The 16,334-nt window shown below is 38.2% G+C and overlaps 1 protein-coding gene and 1 long non-coding RNA gene across 2 annotated transcripts in view; one reads left to right on the forward strand and one right to left on the reverse strand.

Moving 5' to 3' along the window:
• The window catches only part of pdk4 (pyruvate dehydrogenase kinase, isozyme 4), a 23,723-nt gene continuing 7,389 nt past the window's right edge, over positions 1-16,334 (forward strand). The window contains exons 1-8 of the mRNA XM_083523768.1: positions 1-667; positions 2,481-2,622; positions 8,086-8,157; positions 10,295-10,479; positions 10,724-10,813; positions 11,589-11,666; positions 14,909-14,985; positions 16,184-16,282. Of these exons, the coding sequence (XP_083379894.1) occupies positions 550-667; positions 2,481-2,622; positions 8,086-8,157; positions 10,295-10,479; positions 10,724-10,813; positions 11,589-11,666; positions 14,909-14,985; positions 16,184-16,282 (861 nt within the window). The 5' untranslated portion in view covers positions 1-549. The remainder of the gene's footprint in view (positions 668-2,480; positions 2,623-8,085; positions 8,158-10,294; positions 10,480-10,723; positions 10,814-11,588; positions 11,667-14,908; positions 14,986-16,183; positions 16,283-16,334) is intronic.
• Positions 433-3,869, reverse strand: LOC310716575. Its single transcript, XR_014530630.1, has 2 exons — positions 3,746-3,869; positions 433-3,600 (listed from the first exon to the last, which is right to left on the reverse strand). It is a non-coding gene; the product is annotated as an uncharacterized lncRNA (long non-coding RNA).

Below are 16,334 nucleotides of genomic sequence, written 5' to 3' on the forward strand. Positions count from 1 at the left end.
GCATGCGCAGCTTAGCGGTCATCATGTTTTCATAGATAGTGAAGACAAATAACAGGGATATCAGAACAGGGAGGTTGGTAGTGGTGCTCCTCAAACCACGACCTAACTAGGGTTAAGGATATGCGTTTACTTGAGGCTTTACTTTTAGAAATGTGAAGCAGGGGGCTTCAGAGAAGACCCCTTCTTCCAGCAGCTGGAGGACAGCGATGTCAAAGTGAACAAAAGCACTTGGAGAAGAGAAGAAAAAGCAGACGGAGGTGCAGTTCATGCTTGCAAAGAGCAGATGCTGAACATCACACCCGACACTCTTCCTTTTGCACTTCTATGGCGAAGAAGCTGATGAGTTTTCTACCCAGGACCATTGTTTTATTGTTTTCGACTTATTATAGTGGTTATATGGCAATGATAGTTGCAGGTTAGTCTTCTTTTTCCTTTATTTTATTTGAAAAGGTGTGAGCCTGAGATCGAGAGCGCGCGCGAGCTCGCTCTGTTTAGAGGAACAGCCATCAGTCCATCTCGATCAGGTTCACGCGCATCCTGACTTCAACCATGAAATTCGCGCACGTCTTGCTGAAGAACGCTTCGAGGTTCAATATACCGAAGCAAGTGGACAGGTTTTCGAAGTTCTCACCATCGCCTCTGTCCATGAAACAGTTCATAGACTTCGGTAAGTTGCTTAATAATAATAAGGGAAAAGCGCAAATGAGAGGAGTCGGGGGGCGCGCGCGCCTGCCTCGCTGTTTCTGGGGGGGGGGGGGGGGGGGGTTGTTTGTCGCGCGCGAGCGAGGAAATGTGGAATACGTGACATCCGGTTCGGTACAACGTGTTTGTGTTTGAAGAGAGGCGCGGTCACGTGTCTGCGCACGCGCATGCACGCACACTATAAAGAACAACAAAACTGCTGTAGTTTTTGTGTAAGCTTGAAATCTATATTTATTATTAGAAAATGAGTTCAGTGTTTGCTCTCTCAGGTATGCAGCATCATTTGCCCCCTTGCACATGTATGTGAAGGCAGAAAGTGTCCTTCTCGAAGACACTCTTCAATGTCAGGGTGTTGTGGGAGATTTGAAAGGTTTTATTTTTCTCCGCCAAATCCATAAACATACTCAAAATTTAATGTTAACATCTAGTGCTTTGAATTTAGACTCACCAGGAAGAGTAACTAATCATTTTTTATTTCTGAATTATTAATACATTTACAGCATTTATCCAGAGAAACTGACGGTTGTCTTATTTATGCACCTGAGCAGTTGATTGTGAAGGACCTTGGACAAGGTTCCAGTAATGGTAGCTTGGTGTTGCTGGGATTTGTTCTCACATCCATCCGAACAAAAAGCCAGCCTCTTAACCACTTAGCTACCAGTACCCATTATGCTACCAACATTTGGTCATCCGATTTACGTTTTTGATCCCGTACTGGTACCAGAACTACAAGTAATGGTTAATACCTGGTTCTGATGCGAAACCATCATGCTATTACAGATCAAATCTGATGTGTATATACGCTGACCAGGTATAACTTTGTGGCCACTGATCAGGCATTACATTATGACCAGCTGCCTGATATTGTGTTGGTCCCCCTTTTGCTGCCAAAGCAGTCCTGACCATTCGACCATTAACAGCATTAATTTCTTTAGTAATTTGAGCTACAGGAGCTCGTCTGTTGGGCATCTGCCCATGTGCACCAATGAACCTTGGCCGCCCATGACCCTGTCACCGGTTCATCACTGTATCTTCCTTAAGCCACCTTTTGATAAATACTAACCAAACTGACTATACTGTGTATAAATTGTCATGTCAGTCAACATGACATGATCATGGATTGGAACATGATATATAGCAAAAACATTTGTGGACTTTTGAATGTGTTTCCACAAAGTTTCAAGCACACGGTTATCATTGTATATAGTAACTTTAACATTTCCTTCCTGGAACTAAGTGGTACAAACATATTCAAGTATGACAATGCCTCTGTGCACTAATTGAGGAGTTTTTTTAATGGTGTTCAAGAACTGGCGTGTCCTGCACAGAGCCCTGAACTAATGGTTAAGGCATTAGACTTTGTATACACTAGTCATGAGTTTAAATCCCAGTCCTGCCAAGCTGCCACTACTGGGCCCCTGAACAAGGCCCTTAACCACATAGCTGCTCAGTTGTATGAATGAGGTGAATGTAAGTCGCTCTGGATAATACCATTAAATTTAAATGTAATGCTGATTGTACCCCAGACCTCCTCACCCAAATGATCTCACAAATGCTCTTGTGGATGAATAGACACAAATTCCTGCAGCTACCACCAAAATCTAGTGGAATGCTTTCCCAGAAGAGAGTCCACAATGTAAGAGCTTTGTTAGAGTAACCGTTAAAGCAGTAAACTAGTGAAATTCTTCACTAATAAGAATATTGTGTTTTGCATATTCTCCTTAAGAAGCTATATTTCTGTGTCCAGCACAGTATGTTCATTATTTTTGTTCCCTCAGGTTCTGCCAATGCCTGTGAGAAGACCTCTTTCATATTCCTCCGTCAGGAGCTTCCTGTCAGACTGGCCAACATCATGAAGGAGATCGACTTGCTCCCTGACAAGCTCATCAGGACGCCGTCCGTTCAGCTGCTACACAGTTGGTCAGTTCACCTGTTTTTGTGGCTCTCAGGTACTCATTGCTACCTCTGTTCAATTATACTCGAATGAAATGAAATCAACAGGAGGCCTGCAACATTGTGGATGTGATTAGGTCCAGATTTCATAACCCGGTCCATTAATCATCCTGTTTTATTTTAATGTTGAGACGCCTACAATCCGTTTGTTCATGTGACCTACACGATATGAAGTTCATGTGATTTATGTGGGCAGGTTTAAGATAGGTCACTTTATTCATCCCAGAGGGAAATTCACAAATTACAGCAGCACAGACAGTAAAAAGAATACTAACTTTACATCTGTATTAAAAAAAATATACATTACTTGGGTGTGGTATTTTTAGATAATCTTGGAAAAAGCAGCCAATAATGATGTAAAATTAAATTTTTAAGTGTTTAAAGGCCCAATACAAATAAGACAAGAAAATGAGGCAACAAAACAAAACTAATTGACTTTATGTAATTCTTTTAGCACTCATGTTAGCATGAAAAAGAGTAGTCCTCAACAGATAATGATGAGGCTTCCATTTAAATGACCTGAGTAAATTTTACCTCAGGTAATGAGACAGAGATCATCAAAAGACACCCATGGGCAGAGAGGGTTAAATGACAACAGTGACAACTTGGCAGTGCCAGGGCTTGAACCCTTGACCTTCTGATCAGTAACCCAGAGTTATGCAAAAAAAAAAAAATTCAGTATTTGATGTGAATATGTTAGATAATGTCCACAATGATCATGTGAAGAGTATTCCCAGACAAATAATAGTGGAAATAAGACTGTTTTAGGGAAGTGAGTATTTGCTTATATTTCTTTTTTTCTAAATCCCATTCCTTTCATGTTTGTATTGGTCATTTAACCCACATAAACAAAGTCAGCTGACTGGTATTGAGCTATAGCCACATTCTGCTTTAGCATTTGATCAGGTTGATATGGGCTAATGCAAGTTACTTTAGTTTGATATACTCGAGGTAGAGATAGAGATTTGGGATGGCGCATGATAGGTTACGCATAGGATTGAATATTACATGTGTAACCTGTTTGATTTTTAAACAAATAGATTCTGTGTGTATTAACATACAGTTAACTTTAATTTCCAGGCTTTTTTACCACTTCAGAACAAGTTTCATGTTTTTCCTGTCATTAAGTAGTCACAAAAATGAACCATACTGGCCTGCATTTTATTTGTATGGAGGTCACCAATCTTCGACCTTGATCCAGCAGAATATCAGGCAATCTAATTTTTATTTTTTTTTTTGTCCAAGTTTCTGTAGCAGAGGATTAAGCTTGCTAAGGTTGTAGATACCTTTCCACAAAAAGGCTAAAATATGCATCCTGAAGCATTTCACTTAATGCTGACTACTTTAAATGGTGCATGTTGTGTGTGGATACTCAGGATACTCAGGGTCAAAGAACATGCAGAATGGCAGAATTCAGCTTTTATATTGTGTGAACGTTTTTTCAAACATAGATTGGTCCCAAATAAGTCGTGCTTTTTTAACTTTTTTCTGTCATTGTTGGAAATATAGTTCCATGTTCCGGGTCTTGTTTCATCTCATGTGGCCTCTTTATTGATTGCTGAGCTGCTTAAACCTTGAACCTGAGTTCACTGTAAAGTCAGCACTTCACATCACACTGAACAGACTGTTGTAGATAAGGATTCATCTACTACTTCTACTTTTTTGCCTATACTCTGCGTTATTTTTAATAAGCTCAGATTTGTACCTTGCCAGCATTTTTTCCCCTAAACTTTAAATGTGAGTTCCGATTGTGTATATTAAGCTTATGTTGTGTGAACTAGTCCTAGATTTTCAGCCGTATGTTTACAAAGAAATAATAATCATAATTTCCTGTTGCACCACATTTTTTTCCTGGTTATGAAAGTAGCATTTAGAGAACGGTTCAGAGCGTTCCAGTCTATTTTCTGTTTTAGTCTTGTACACATGTCTGTATTGTTGTTATCACTGTTCATTGCTACACATATTGCTAGGACATGCTGATAGGGAAGTTTCCTACAACTAGGGCCAGCAACTGTCATAGCTTCCATTATAGTGGAATGTTCAGAGTGAATCTTTTGTTTTTAGTGTTTTCAGTTTTCAGTTTGGCAATAAGTTCAATATTTCATAAGTGTAATATACAGTAAGTAGAATTTATATGGAATTTTGTGTAACCAGCAGATGAACTGATTTCATTTTGGAATTCATCCAAACAGGGTCAAGGTCGCAGTGAGGACACATGCTCTAAAGTAGTATTTTTCTTTACCAGCTTGCCTACTGTCTGAAGTAGCCTATACTCTAAGGATTATTTCTGCCAGTTAAGTAACAAGAAACACCAGACTTGTTTATAGATGTAGGATACCTGTTCATGCCACTGTTGTAATTTTCTGTTTGTTTTTATTCTATTATTTAAAAATCTAAGGTTTATGTGGTATATTGTCACTTTAGATTGTCAAATTTGTTTTAAAAATGCATGTAAAGTATCAATAAACAAGTAGTATTATGTATTCAATTTAACCTGACTCTATATGGACAAAAGTACTGGCCCACCTGCCCGATCCAGACACACATGCGGTTCTTCCTCAAAAATTTTACCACAAAAATGTCTTTTCCCTTCACTTGGACTAGGAGACCCAAACCCCTGTGCATAAAACCAGCTGCATGAAGATACATTTCCAAGGTTTGAGTGCAAGATTTCGAGTTGCCTGCTCTTGAGCTCCGATATCAACGCTATTGAACATGAATTGGATGAATGTGAACGCCGACAGCGCCCCAGGGCTCCTCACCGCACCTCCACCAGTACCTGACTTTACTATCACCCTTGTCCTGAATGAGAACTCCACATGCACTCATTCACAACTCTAGTGAAACCTCTTCCCAGAAGAGTGGAGACTATTATAACAGTAAATGGAGACTAAATGTGGAATAGGATGCTCAACAAAACAATTTCATGGTCCAGTATCGGAAAAACCTTTGTCCATATAGTGTGCCTGCACACACTTCCTTTCAGGTTAATATCTGCTGATGATTAATTTAAAAAAACATGGCTGCCATCAGTTTTCAGCAGGAATTTCTTATAATGAAATGTTCAACTGCAGAAAACGTGGTGCTTTATACAGGAAGGCTGGAAGTTTGTTCAGTCGCTCATCTTCATTGCCTTATTCTACCCTAAGTCTAACTTAAGAATACTGTTATGTTTTGTGTAATGTAGGAGGTGGAAATACACATCAGGAGGCGTACTCATTCATACTGCACACTTACACACTCATTTACAGATTTTTATCATAGCCAGTCCACCTACCAGCATGATTCATTGATGTGGGAGGAAACCGGAGACCTGATTGAACATAGGACCAACATGTAAAACTCTGCACAGACACCAACTCAAGTTCAAAACTGAATGTTTTGTTAACATATTTTTTCATGACTTTTAAACGCTGCTGCTGTAGATTTTAAATTGGTTGTTAAGAGTTTGAGGATGTGTGGACTCGCCTTTTACTTTGGTAAAGTACAGGCTTGTGGCTTAGATGGCATGAATTCAGATTAAAAGACAGTTTCGAGTTCCCAGATCTGAAAGAGCAATACTTAGTTGAGAATGGAATTGGTGGTTTGGTGAAGAGTTTTTTTTTTTTGTTGTTGTTTGTCTGTTTCATTGAGTCAATGCTTCTAAATTCTGTCTGAAATAAAAACCAGGCTTGTTATGCAAACCATCCTTTCTGTTGACATTTCTGTTTTTTTAAAGCCATTTTCTATCCATTATTGTGGGTAATACTATATAGACAATACACTCTATGGACAAAAGTTTGTGGACACCTGACCTTTAGATTCATATGTGCTGTTTAATCAGCCCATTCCGCATTTAGTCCCCATTTGCTGTTACAATAAGTTCCATTTTTCTGGGAAGAACTAGATTTTGGAGTGTGCTTGTAGAGATTTGTGCTCATTCAGCCACAAGGACATTAGTCACGTCGGGTACTGATGTAGGTTGAGGTGTAGTTCGCATTCCATTCAGCCCAAAGGGGGTGTTGAGGTCAGAGCTCTATAAGGGGTTAGTTAAAAACTTTCCATTCCAATCCATGTAAAGCATATCTTCATGTAGCTAGCTTTTTGCACAGGGGCATTGATATTCAGGTTCAGGTTTGGGTCTCCTAGTTCATGTAAAGGGAAAATTTAATGCTACCACACCGAAAGACTATTAAACTTTGTGGTAACTGTTTGGGGAAGAACCATATATGGCTGGAAAATTCATGTGGCCTAATACTTTTGTTCGCTATAGTGAATGAATGTGCTAGACTTATGAGCAGTTTATGGTGTGTTGTGGATTTAGTCTAACGAGAGCAATACATTTTACAGCACTAGCAAATAAATAATTTTGTTATGATGTTTTCACAGACACAGAGACAGTAAAGTTCTGCTGTATGTTGACCCGCTTGTGCGTGTTATGCAGGCAGAAACCATGACTGGAATTTACTCGAACTATAATAAGCCATGGCTTTTCTTCTCACCAGACAGATAGAATTCAGTAGTAAAACTGTCAACATAGATATTGTTGATCACATGAGTAAATTTTCCTTTGCTATGCAAATTGTAATTACATACGTTTTATTTGTATTAAACTTTTCTTAAATTAACAAAAATCTAGATAGTATTTTGAAATATTATAATAATTCTTATAATTGGAAGCAGGTAAAACAATTTGACTTAAATAACAAACGAATTATTAAAACATACATAATAGACGATGATAAAAAATAGAATTCTGATGATTTGGCTCATGATTTATAATATTTAAGCAGAACCGAATACTGAAATGACATATCAAACATGAGCTGGTGTATTAGCAATAAACTAGCTAGTTAACTTAACTAGCTAGCTAGTTGTTTGTCCTGGCAGGAGGATGCGGTGTTTTATTCTCATTTGCATATTCATGATTGTTCATAGAATTTTAGCTTTCTTTATAAGAATGACGCTATAGAGATTATACTAGCTTCTTGAACACAATGTTCTTTATGATTTTACTGAGCCGGCATGGTGGTGCCGCATTAATGCCTCATTATTGCCTCAATCTCCAGTGTCCCCGCCCTGATCCTGAAATGTGTGAACTTTTAAATGTGCTCCTCATGTTCTTGTCGGTTTCCTCTGGGTTCTCCTGGTTTACTCACACCTCCCAAAAGCCTGTCAGTAGGTTGATTGATGACTCTAAATACCTGTATGTGTGTAAATGTTTGTGATGATGTATTCCCACCTCCCACCCACTGCTCCTAGGATAGTCTCTGAATAAAGAGCTTTCTAAAGATGAATGAATCTTTTGAATATTGAATATATATGTTCAATAAATGAATATATTGAACAACAATTAATAATATAATACTTAACTTATTGGAGTAATCTCTACAGTTGTTTCTTTTCAGGGTTCAGTGCACTCTTACTAATCACATTTTTCTTTTAAACCAGGTATACACAGAGTCTCATGGAGCTTGTGGACTTCCTGGAAAAAGATCCTGAAGATAAAAGTGTTTTGAGGAAGTGAGTTTGTGTGTTCACTAAATGTTATTAATAAGGCTCTGTGGGTGCTTTCACACCTATTCGTTCATTTGCTCATTGATTCTCAATTAGACTGGAATCAGTATCTTTCATTAGTTTGATGTTTGCTTTGGTTCCAATCATTACCCACAATTAAACGAACCAAATGAAAACAGATGAGAGGCTTGTAAGCCTGAAAATATGTTCATAAACCCTTTTCATTAATTGGTCATAAATACAGTGACAGAAAAAGCTAAACCGTTTTCATGTGCATTTAGAAAGCACACAAATTTCTGCTACATAAATATCCGGAAAGTATTCACAGCATTTCCACATTCTGTTATGTTACAGCCTTATTTACAAAAAAGGATTCAAAATTCTTCAAACAATACCACATACTGATAAGGTGAAAGAAGTTTGTTTGAAATCTTTACAAATTTATACAAAAATAAATAAATAAATAAAAATATCACCTACATACGTATTCACTGCGTTTGCCATGACACTCGAAATTAAACTCAGGTGCACCCTGTTTCCACTGATCATCCTTGAGATGTTTCTACAACTTGATTGGAGTCTACCTGTGGTAAATTCAGTTGATTGGACATGATTTGGAAAAGCACACACCTGTCTATAGAAGGTCCTACAGTTAGTGCATGCCAGAGTACAATCTAAGCCATTAAGTCCAAGGATTTGTCTGTAGAAAAATGTCTGCAGCATTAAAGGTCCCAACAAGCTCATTCCATCATCCAAAAATAGAAGAACATTGGAACCACCAGGACTCTTTCTAGAGTGGGCCGCCTGGTCAAATTGAGCGATCGGGGGAGAACGGCCTTGTTCTTGGAGGTGACCAAGAACAGGATGATCACTTTGAAAGAGCTCCAGCGTTTCTCTGTGGAGAGAGGAGAACCTACCAGAAGAACAACCATCTCTGCAGCACCCAACCATTTAGGTCTGTATGGTAGAGTGGCCAGATTGAAGCCACTCCTCAGTAAACGGCACATGACGGCCCGCATGGAGGTTCTTGGAAAGTCACCTGAAGGATTCTCAGACCATGACGAACAAGTTTTGAACTCTTTAGCTGAAATTAGCAACAACAAAAAAACAGTTGACACAAAAGCACTACATTAAACTGTACCGTTTTCACATATTGAGGACATACAGTTTTTGCTGATGTTTCGCCTTCATCCGTGATTTAGGATGCACACTTTTTTCAGCTGCTGTTTAACCCTGTACTCTCTGATATTTCACCTATGGATGCGTTATCTTGCCGTCATGCTAACCCGTAACTTGAGCAGGCCAACTAATCGATAATGGCATTCGTTGACAACAAATCTATAATAATCAATTAAGAAATGAATTGTTGCAGCCCTACTCCAAACAAACCATGAGTCCGAATGGAACTGGATTGAGACCACCTCTCCAGACAATATCGGACAAGTTATTCTGAAGCCCACTTAACTGTGTTTGCAGTGTTCTCCCACATACACAATAGGGATGTCCATCTCCATAAATGAGGCCGATGTGATTTCGCATCTCAAAGCATAGCCAACGATATGATACTTTGAATATTGGATATTGCTGTTTCATATGTATCTTCAATGTGATACAATTCACCACTATTACAATGCAGTGGGATCCGATTTCTATTTGATTCAACACAATGCAATATACTTCAATTGAAAAAATATACTATGCAATTGAATATGGTACCTTTTATGTCTTGGGATCAGACAGACGGCAAATCATAAATTTACTCAAGTTCCTTCTGACTTCTAACGCATGACCCTTTCACAAACAGGCCTTTGTAGTGCAAAAAAAAACTAGACGTTTACAACTAGTAGATTTTTTTTTTTCCTGTTGTGTCTCCAGAAAGATGCAGCTCTACCTCTGCCATGTTAATCTGTTTTCTATGTGACTCAGGACACGCCTAGGTCTCCGTAGTGTTGTGATATGTCATATTCACGTAGCAGTAGTGGTCCTGAGAGAACGTGCTCAAGAAACCTGCTAATCGCTGAATCTTACCATCCCTAATTCAAACGATGAAAAGAATGGATGAGTGTTGAAGTGAAAGCACCCTTTGCCACACTGTATCTGTTTCTGCTTTACTAGTGCATTAACAGTTTGAGTGCTCGTTCAGTTTCACAGAGGCGCTGATCAACGTGAGGAATAGACACAATAATGTGGTCCCCACAATGGCACAGGGAGTGCTGGAGTACAAGGAGGCTTTCGGCGTGGATCCAGTGACCAATCAGAATGTCCAGTATTTTTTAGATCGCTTCTACACAAGTCGTATTTCCACACGTATGCTTATGAACCAGCACAGTGAGTATTTAAGATGACACTCTGAAAACTATATGCAACTTATCATTGAGCTTATACAATTTTCTCTTTTGATTGTTTTTTTAAGATACTTTTACACGATAATTTCTTGATTTCAAGCTCAATATGGATTGTAGCAGGCACACATGGGTCTAATCCACCCTTTGCTCTGTACTGGTTTACTCAGAATCTGTAAATATTAAAGACCTTGTCACCAAAACACGTAATCTTTTGTGTTTACTTGCAGCACTGATCTTCAGTGGGAGCACAAATCCAGCTCACCCGAAGCATATCGGTAGTATCGACCCTAACTGTGATGTAGTGGAGGTAGTAAAAGGTAATGAGCTATATTCTGCAGTAAAATCATAAAAACACGAGTTCCACATTTACATTCTGTGTTATCAAGAGAAGAGCAGATTCGATGTTTTAGCCATGGGGTTTATATGTTGTCAGTGTCAATAGTTGGTTTTCTGATAAGAACTTGTAGCACAGTGGTGAGAATAAAGGTTTATTTTGTCTTTTGCGATGAAAAAATAATTACAATTTGTGTACTTAATATAGAAGTAAATAATACATAAAAATGAGATTTGACTGGCTTGCAAAAAGGATGCAATCCAAAATCTAAAGGGAAAAATTATTTTGTTGAAAAACAGAATGTTAAAAATGAAATGGAAAAACATGAAAAAAGGGAAAAAACACCATCAAAACTATGAGAAAAAATTCAGAACATCCAGTTTTAAAAAAAAGTATGAAATTTGTTAGTGAAAACATAGTTAGGTTTCAAATGAGAACCCGGGAATTATCCGGGAATATTTTCCCGGGAATATTTTTTTATAAATAAATATATATATATATATATTTTATATGTACTGTATATGTGTATGTATATGTATGTATATATATATATATATACACACACACACACACACACACACACACACATATACATATACACATACACATATGTCGGTTTGTTTGCATACTATTTTTCCAGACACTGTTTATTTTGTTACCAAAGAAACACTGCAGTAAATTAAATGTAATCTTTATTTTAGTCTGCAAACATTTACATGTTCACGTAGTTTTATATATATTTTTTTTTCTCGCTGCAGATGCGTACGAGAGCGCCAGGATGCTCTGTGATCAATATTACCTGACGTCCCCAGAAGTGACACTCGAACAAGTGAATTGTGAGTGGACCTTTTTCTCCATCCAGTTTTTTCCAGAGAGGCTTTCTCTCTTTGTCCTATGCATGATATATGTACTGTATGTATGTGTGTGTGTGTGTGTGTGTGTGTGTGTGTGTGTGTGTGTGTGTGTGTGTGTGTGTATAAATATACACACACATATATACAGTGGGTACGGAAAGTATTCAGACCCCCTTAAATTTTTCACTCTTTTTTATTTTGCAGCCATTTGCTAAAATCATTTAGGTTCATTTCTTTTCCTCATGAATGTACACACAGCTCCCCATACTGACAGAAAAACACAGAATTGTTGCCATTGTTGCAGATTTATTAAAAAAGAAAAACTAAAATATCACATGGTCCTAAGTATTCAGACCCTTTGCTCAGTATTTAGTAGAAGCCCCCTTTTGATCTAATACAGCCAGGAGTCTTTTTGGGAAGGATGCAACAAGTTTTTCACACCTGGATTCAGGAAACCTCTGCCATTCCTCCTTGCAGATCCTCTCCAGTTCTGTCAGGTTGGACGGTAAACGTTGGTGGACAGCTATTTTTAGGTCTCTCCAGAGATGCTCAATTGGGTTTAAGTCATTGCTCTGGCTGGGCCATTCAAGAACAGTCACAGAGTTGTTGTGAAGCCACTCCATCGTTATTTTAGCTGTGTGCTTAGGGTCATTGTCTTGTTGGAAGGTAAACCTTCAGCCCAGTCTGAGGTCCAAAGCACTCTGGAGAAGGTTTTCGTCCAGGATATACCTGTGCTTGGCCGCATTCATCTTTCCCTTGATTGCAACCAGTCGTCCTGTCCCTGCAGCTGAAAAACACCCCCACAGCATGATGCTGCCACCACCATGCTTCATTGTTGAGACTGTACTGGACAGGTGATAAGCAGTGCCTGGTTTTCTCCACACATACAGCTTAGAATTAAGGCCAAAAAGTTCTATCTTGGTCTCATCAGACCAGAGAATCTTATTTCTCACCATCTTGGAGAACTCCATGCGGGTTTTCATGTGTCCTGCACTGAGGAGAGGCTTCCGTCGGGCCACTCTGCCATAAAGCCCCGACTGGTGGAGGGCTGCAGTGATGGTTGACTTTCTACAACTTTCTCCCATCTCCCGACTGCATCTCTGGAGCTCAGCCACAGTGATCATTGGGTTCTTCTTTACCTCTCTCACCAAGGCTCTTCTCCCCCGATAGCTCAGTTTGGCCGGACGGCCAGCTCTAGGAATGGTTCTGGTCATCCCAAACGTCTTCCATTTGAGAATTATGGAGGCCACTGTGCTCTTAGGAACCTTAAGTGCAGCAAAAAAATTTTTGGAACCTTGGCCTTGCCACAATTCTGTCTCTGAGCTCTTCAGGCAGTTCCTTTGACCTTAATGATTCTCATTTGCTCTGACATGCATTGTGATCTGGAGGGTCTTATATAAACAGGTGTGTGGCTTTCCTAATCAAGTCCAATCAGTATAATAAAAAATTTCTGGACTCAAATGAAGGTGTAGAACCATCTCAAGGATGATCAGAAGAAATGGAGAGCACCTGAGTTAAATATTTGAGTGCCACAGCAAAGGGTCTGAATACTTAGGACCATGTGATATTTCAGTTTTTCTTTTTTAATAAATCTGCAAAAAGGTCAACAATTCTGTGTTTTTCTGTCAATATAGCGTGCTATGTGTACATTCATGAGGAAAATAAATGAACTAAAATGATTTTAGCAAATGGCTGCAATATACCAAAGAGTGAAAAATTTAAGGGGGTCTGAATACTTTCCGTACCCACTGTACATATATAAATGAATCCAGGAAGTATCTAGCAGCTAGTGCTATGAATTCTTTAGCATTTTCAAAGCAAAAGCTTTTTTTTTTTTTTTTTTTTTTTTTTTTTTTAATAATACACCTCTGGCATTGTTGTCTATATTAGGTTTAATATGAGACAAAATAATATTGAGACTAAACACACATTTGCGGTCTGACACTTAATAAACTTCTGAGGGAACTTAGATTTGAACTATGTTCCACACATAAAAAGGAACCGAAAGCCCTGTACCAAAAATGTATGTGTGTGTATGTATATATATATATATATATATATATATATATATATATATATATATATATATATATATATATATAATATATATCGAAAAACATTTCGTTTTATGACATTTTTTTCCTCATAACGCCAAAACAAACTATGTACAGATTAGAGCAATACATCAGTCAAATCTATAAACTTTTATTTGTATACACTTATAATAACAAAAATTCTCAAGCTGAATCTCAGTGAATATTTGCCTCACAGACATAATAAATATATGTATAAAAATCTTGTAATGTCTTCTTTTATATAAACCATTTCACATTGAAAACAAATCTTCAGCGATTATGTAATCTGAATGAAAGTTAGAAGAGGGTGTGGGTTGGGGTGTATATATTTATGTACAGATGCATCTAAATAAATTAGAATATCATTAAAAAGTTGATTTATTTTAGCAATTTAATACAAAAAGTGAAACTGGTATATTATATAGATTCATCACACACAGACTGATATATTTTAAGTGTTTATTTCTTTACATTTTTATTATTTACGGCTTACAGCAAATAAAAACCCAAAATTCAGTATTTCAGAAAATTAGAATATTGTGAAAAAGTTCAATATTCGTGGTGTCTCACTCTAATCAGCTCATTAAGGCTACACAATCAGGCTACACAATCAGGCTACACAATCATAGGGGAAGACTGCTGACTTGACAGTTGTCCAGAAGACAGTTTTTTTTATTGAATAACTAAAATAAATAAACTTTTAAATGATATATGATATGCACGTGTGTGTGTGTGTTTGTGTGTGTGTGTGTGTATATATATATAATTTTTTTCCATCATATTATTAATGAGGCCATAATCTTTTACTTACTGCCATGCAGCTTAGATATGAAGAGCTATAATAACCTTTGCTCATTGTGTATTGACAATCTACCTTCAGTAGAGTTCAGCCTTCATGCCCAGTTATGCAAAATAAACAGCATGAGATTTAGAGAAGGCTGCGGCTCAAAGGGCAGAGCTTCCAGCAGTCAGTCAGCATTACTGATAATAGGTTACAAATTAGACACCATACACAAGATATAATAAAAATGCAGAGATGCTGACACCATACTTAATTGTGTACAATTCAGATGCAGATGAGTTTACACAAAGCAGTTATATCGAACATGTTTTTGATGACTTTTCCTTCCTGTATCTATTTTATTGCAGCTAAAGACTCCAGCGAGCCTGTTAATATTGTCTACGTGCCATCTCATCTTTATCACATGCTCTTTGAGCTCTTTAAGGTGGTGTAAGGTTCTTCTTTTTAATATTTAATATTATTAGTATTTGAGAAAAGTAAAGGCAGAGGTCGTAATCGTAATTGCATTTAGGATCTGAGCCCTTTCTTGTTTGCACTGGTGATGGACGAGGTCAGACAGGAGTCTTCATGGACTATGAAATCTGCGGATGATATTGTGATTTGTGATGAGAGTAGGGAGCAGGTTGAGAAGAGCCTGGAGGGGTGGAGGTAAATGTTGGAAAAAAGGGAAATAAAAGTCAGTAGGAGTAAGACAGGGTACGTGTGTGAATGAGAGGGAGGACAGTGGAGTGGTGCAGTTGCAGGGAGAAGAGGTGGAGAAGGTGGAGGAGTTCATGTACCTGGGGTCAACAGTGCAAAGTAATGGAGAGTGTGTTAGAGAAGTAAAGAAAAGAGTGCAGGCAGGGTGGAGTGGGTAGAGAGGAGTGATAGCAGGAGTGATTTGTGATAGAAGAGTATTATAGGACTGTGGTGAGACCTGCAATATTGTATGGTGTAGAGACAGTGGCATTGAGTAAAAGACAAGAGGTGGAGCTGAAGGTAGCAGAGCTGAAGATGTTGACAGGATTAGAAATGAGTTTATTAGAGGGACAACACATGTAGGACATTTTAGGGACAAAGTAAAAGAGGCACAATTGAGATGGTTGGACATGTGTATAGGAGGGACATGGGGTATATCGGTAGAAGAATGCTGAGGATGGAGCCACCGGGAAGGAGGAATATAGGAATACCAAGGAGCAGGTTTATGGATGTGGTGAAGGAAGACATACAGGTAGTTGGTTTGAAAGAGGCAGATGTAGAGGACAGAGTAGTGTGGAGACAGACGATCCTCTGTGGCGACCCCTAATGGGAGAAGACGAAAGCAGAAGAAGAGGCAGAGGTCATAATATTCAAATCCCAGCAGGAACTTTATCACAGAAGAATATATCAGTGGAAGAGCTGACAAATATATTTTGTCTGCACAAATAAGAATGCAAGATATTTTCTCTCAATATAGGATAATATTATTTATGTTTGTTCTGACCAATATCATTGCAGAAGTGTCTCATGTATTGCCTGTGAAAATAGTTAAAAAAAGATCTAATGCAGACCTACTACTTCACCTAATAGCATTGAATTGTTTCAACTTTTTGTATTAAACCTCAGCAATGTTAAATTTCCACAATCTGAATCTGCTTTAACAGAACGCAATGAGAGCGACTGTAGAAACCCACGAGAACAGCTCACATCTCCCACCCATTAAGGTTCGGGTGTCTCTCGGACATGAAGACCTGACCATAAAAGTACGTTTCCCCATCACTGTTTTACTTCTTGTTATTGAGCCCGAGGAATACG

Source organism: Silurus aristotelis (assembly GCF_946808225.1).
Source record: "Silurus aristotelis genome assembly, chromosome: 21".
Lineage (NCBI taxonomy): Eukaryota > Metazoa > Chordata > Actinopteri > Siluriformes > Siluridae > Silurus > Silurus aristotelis.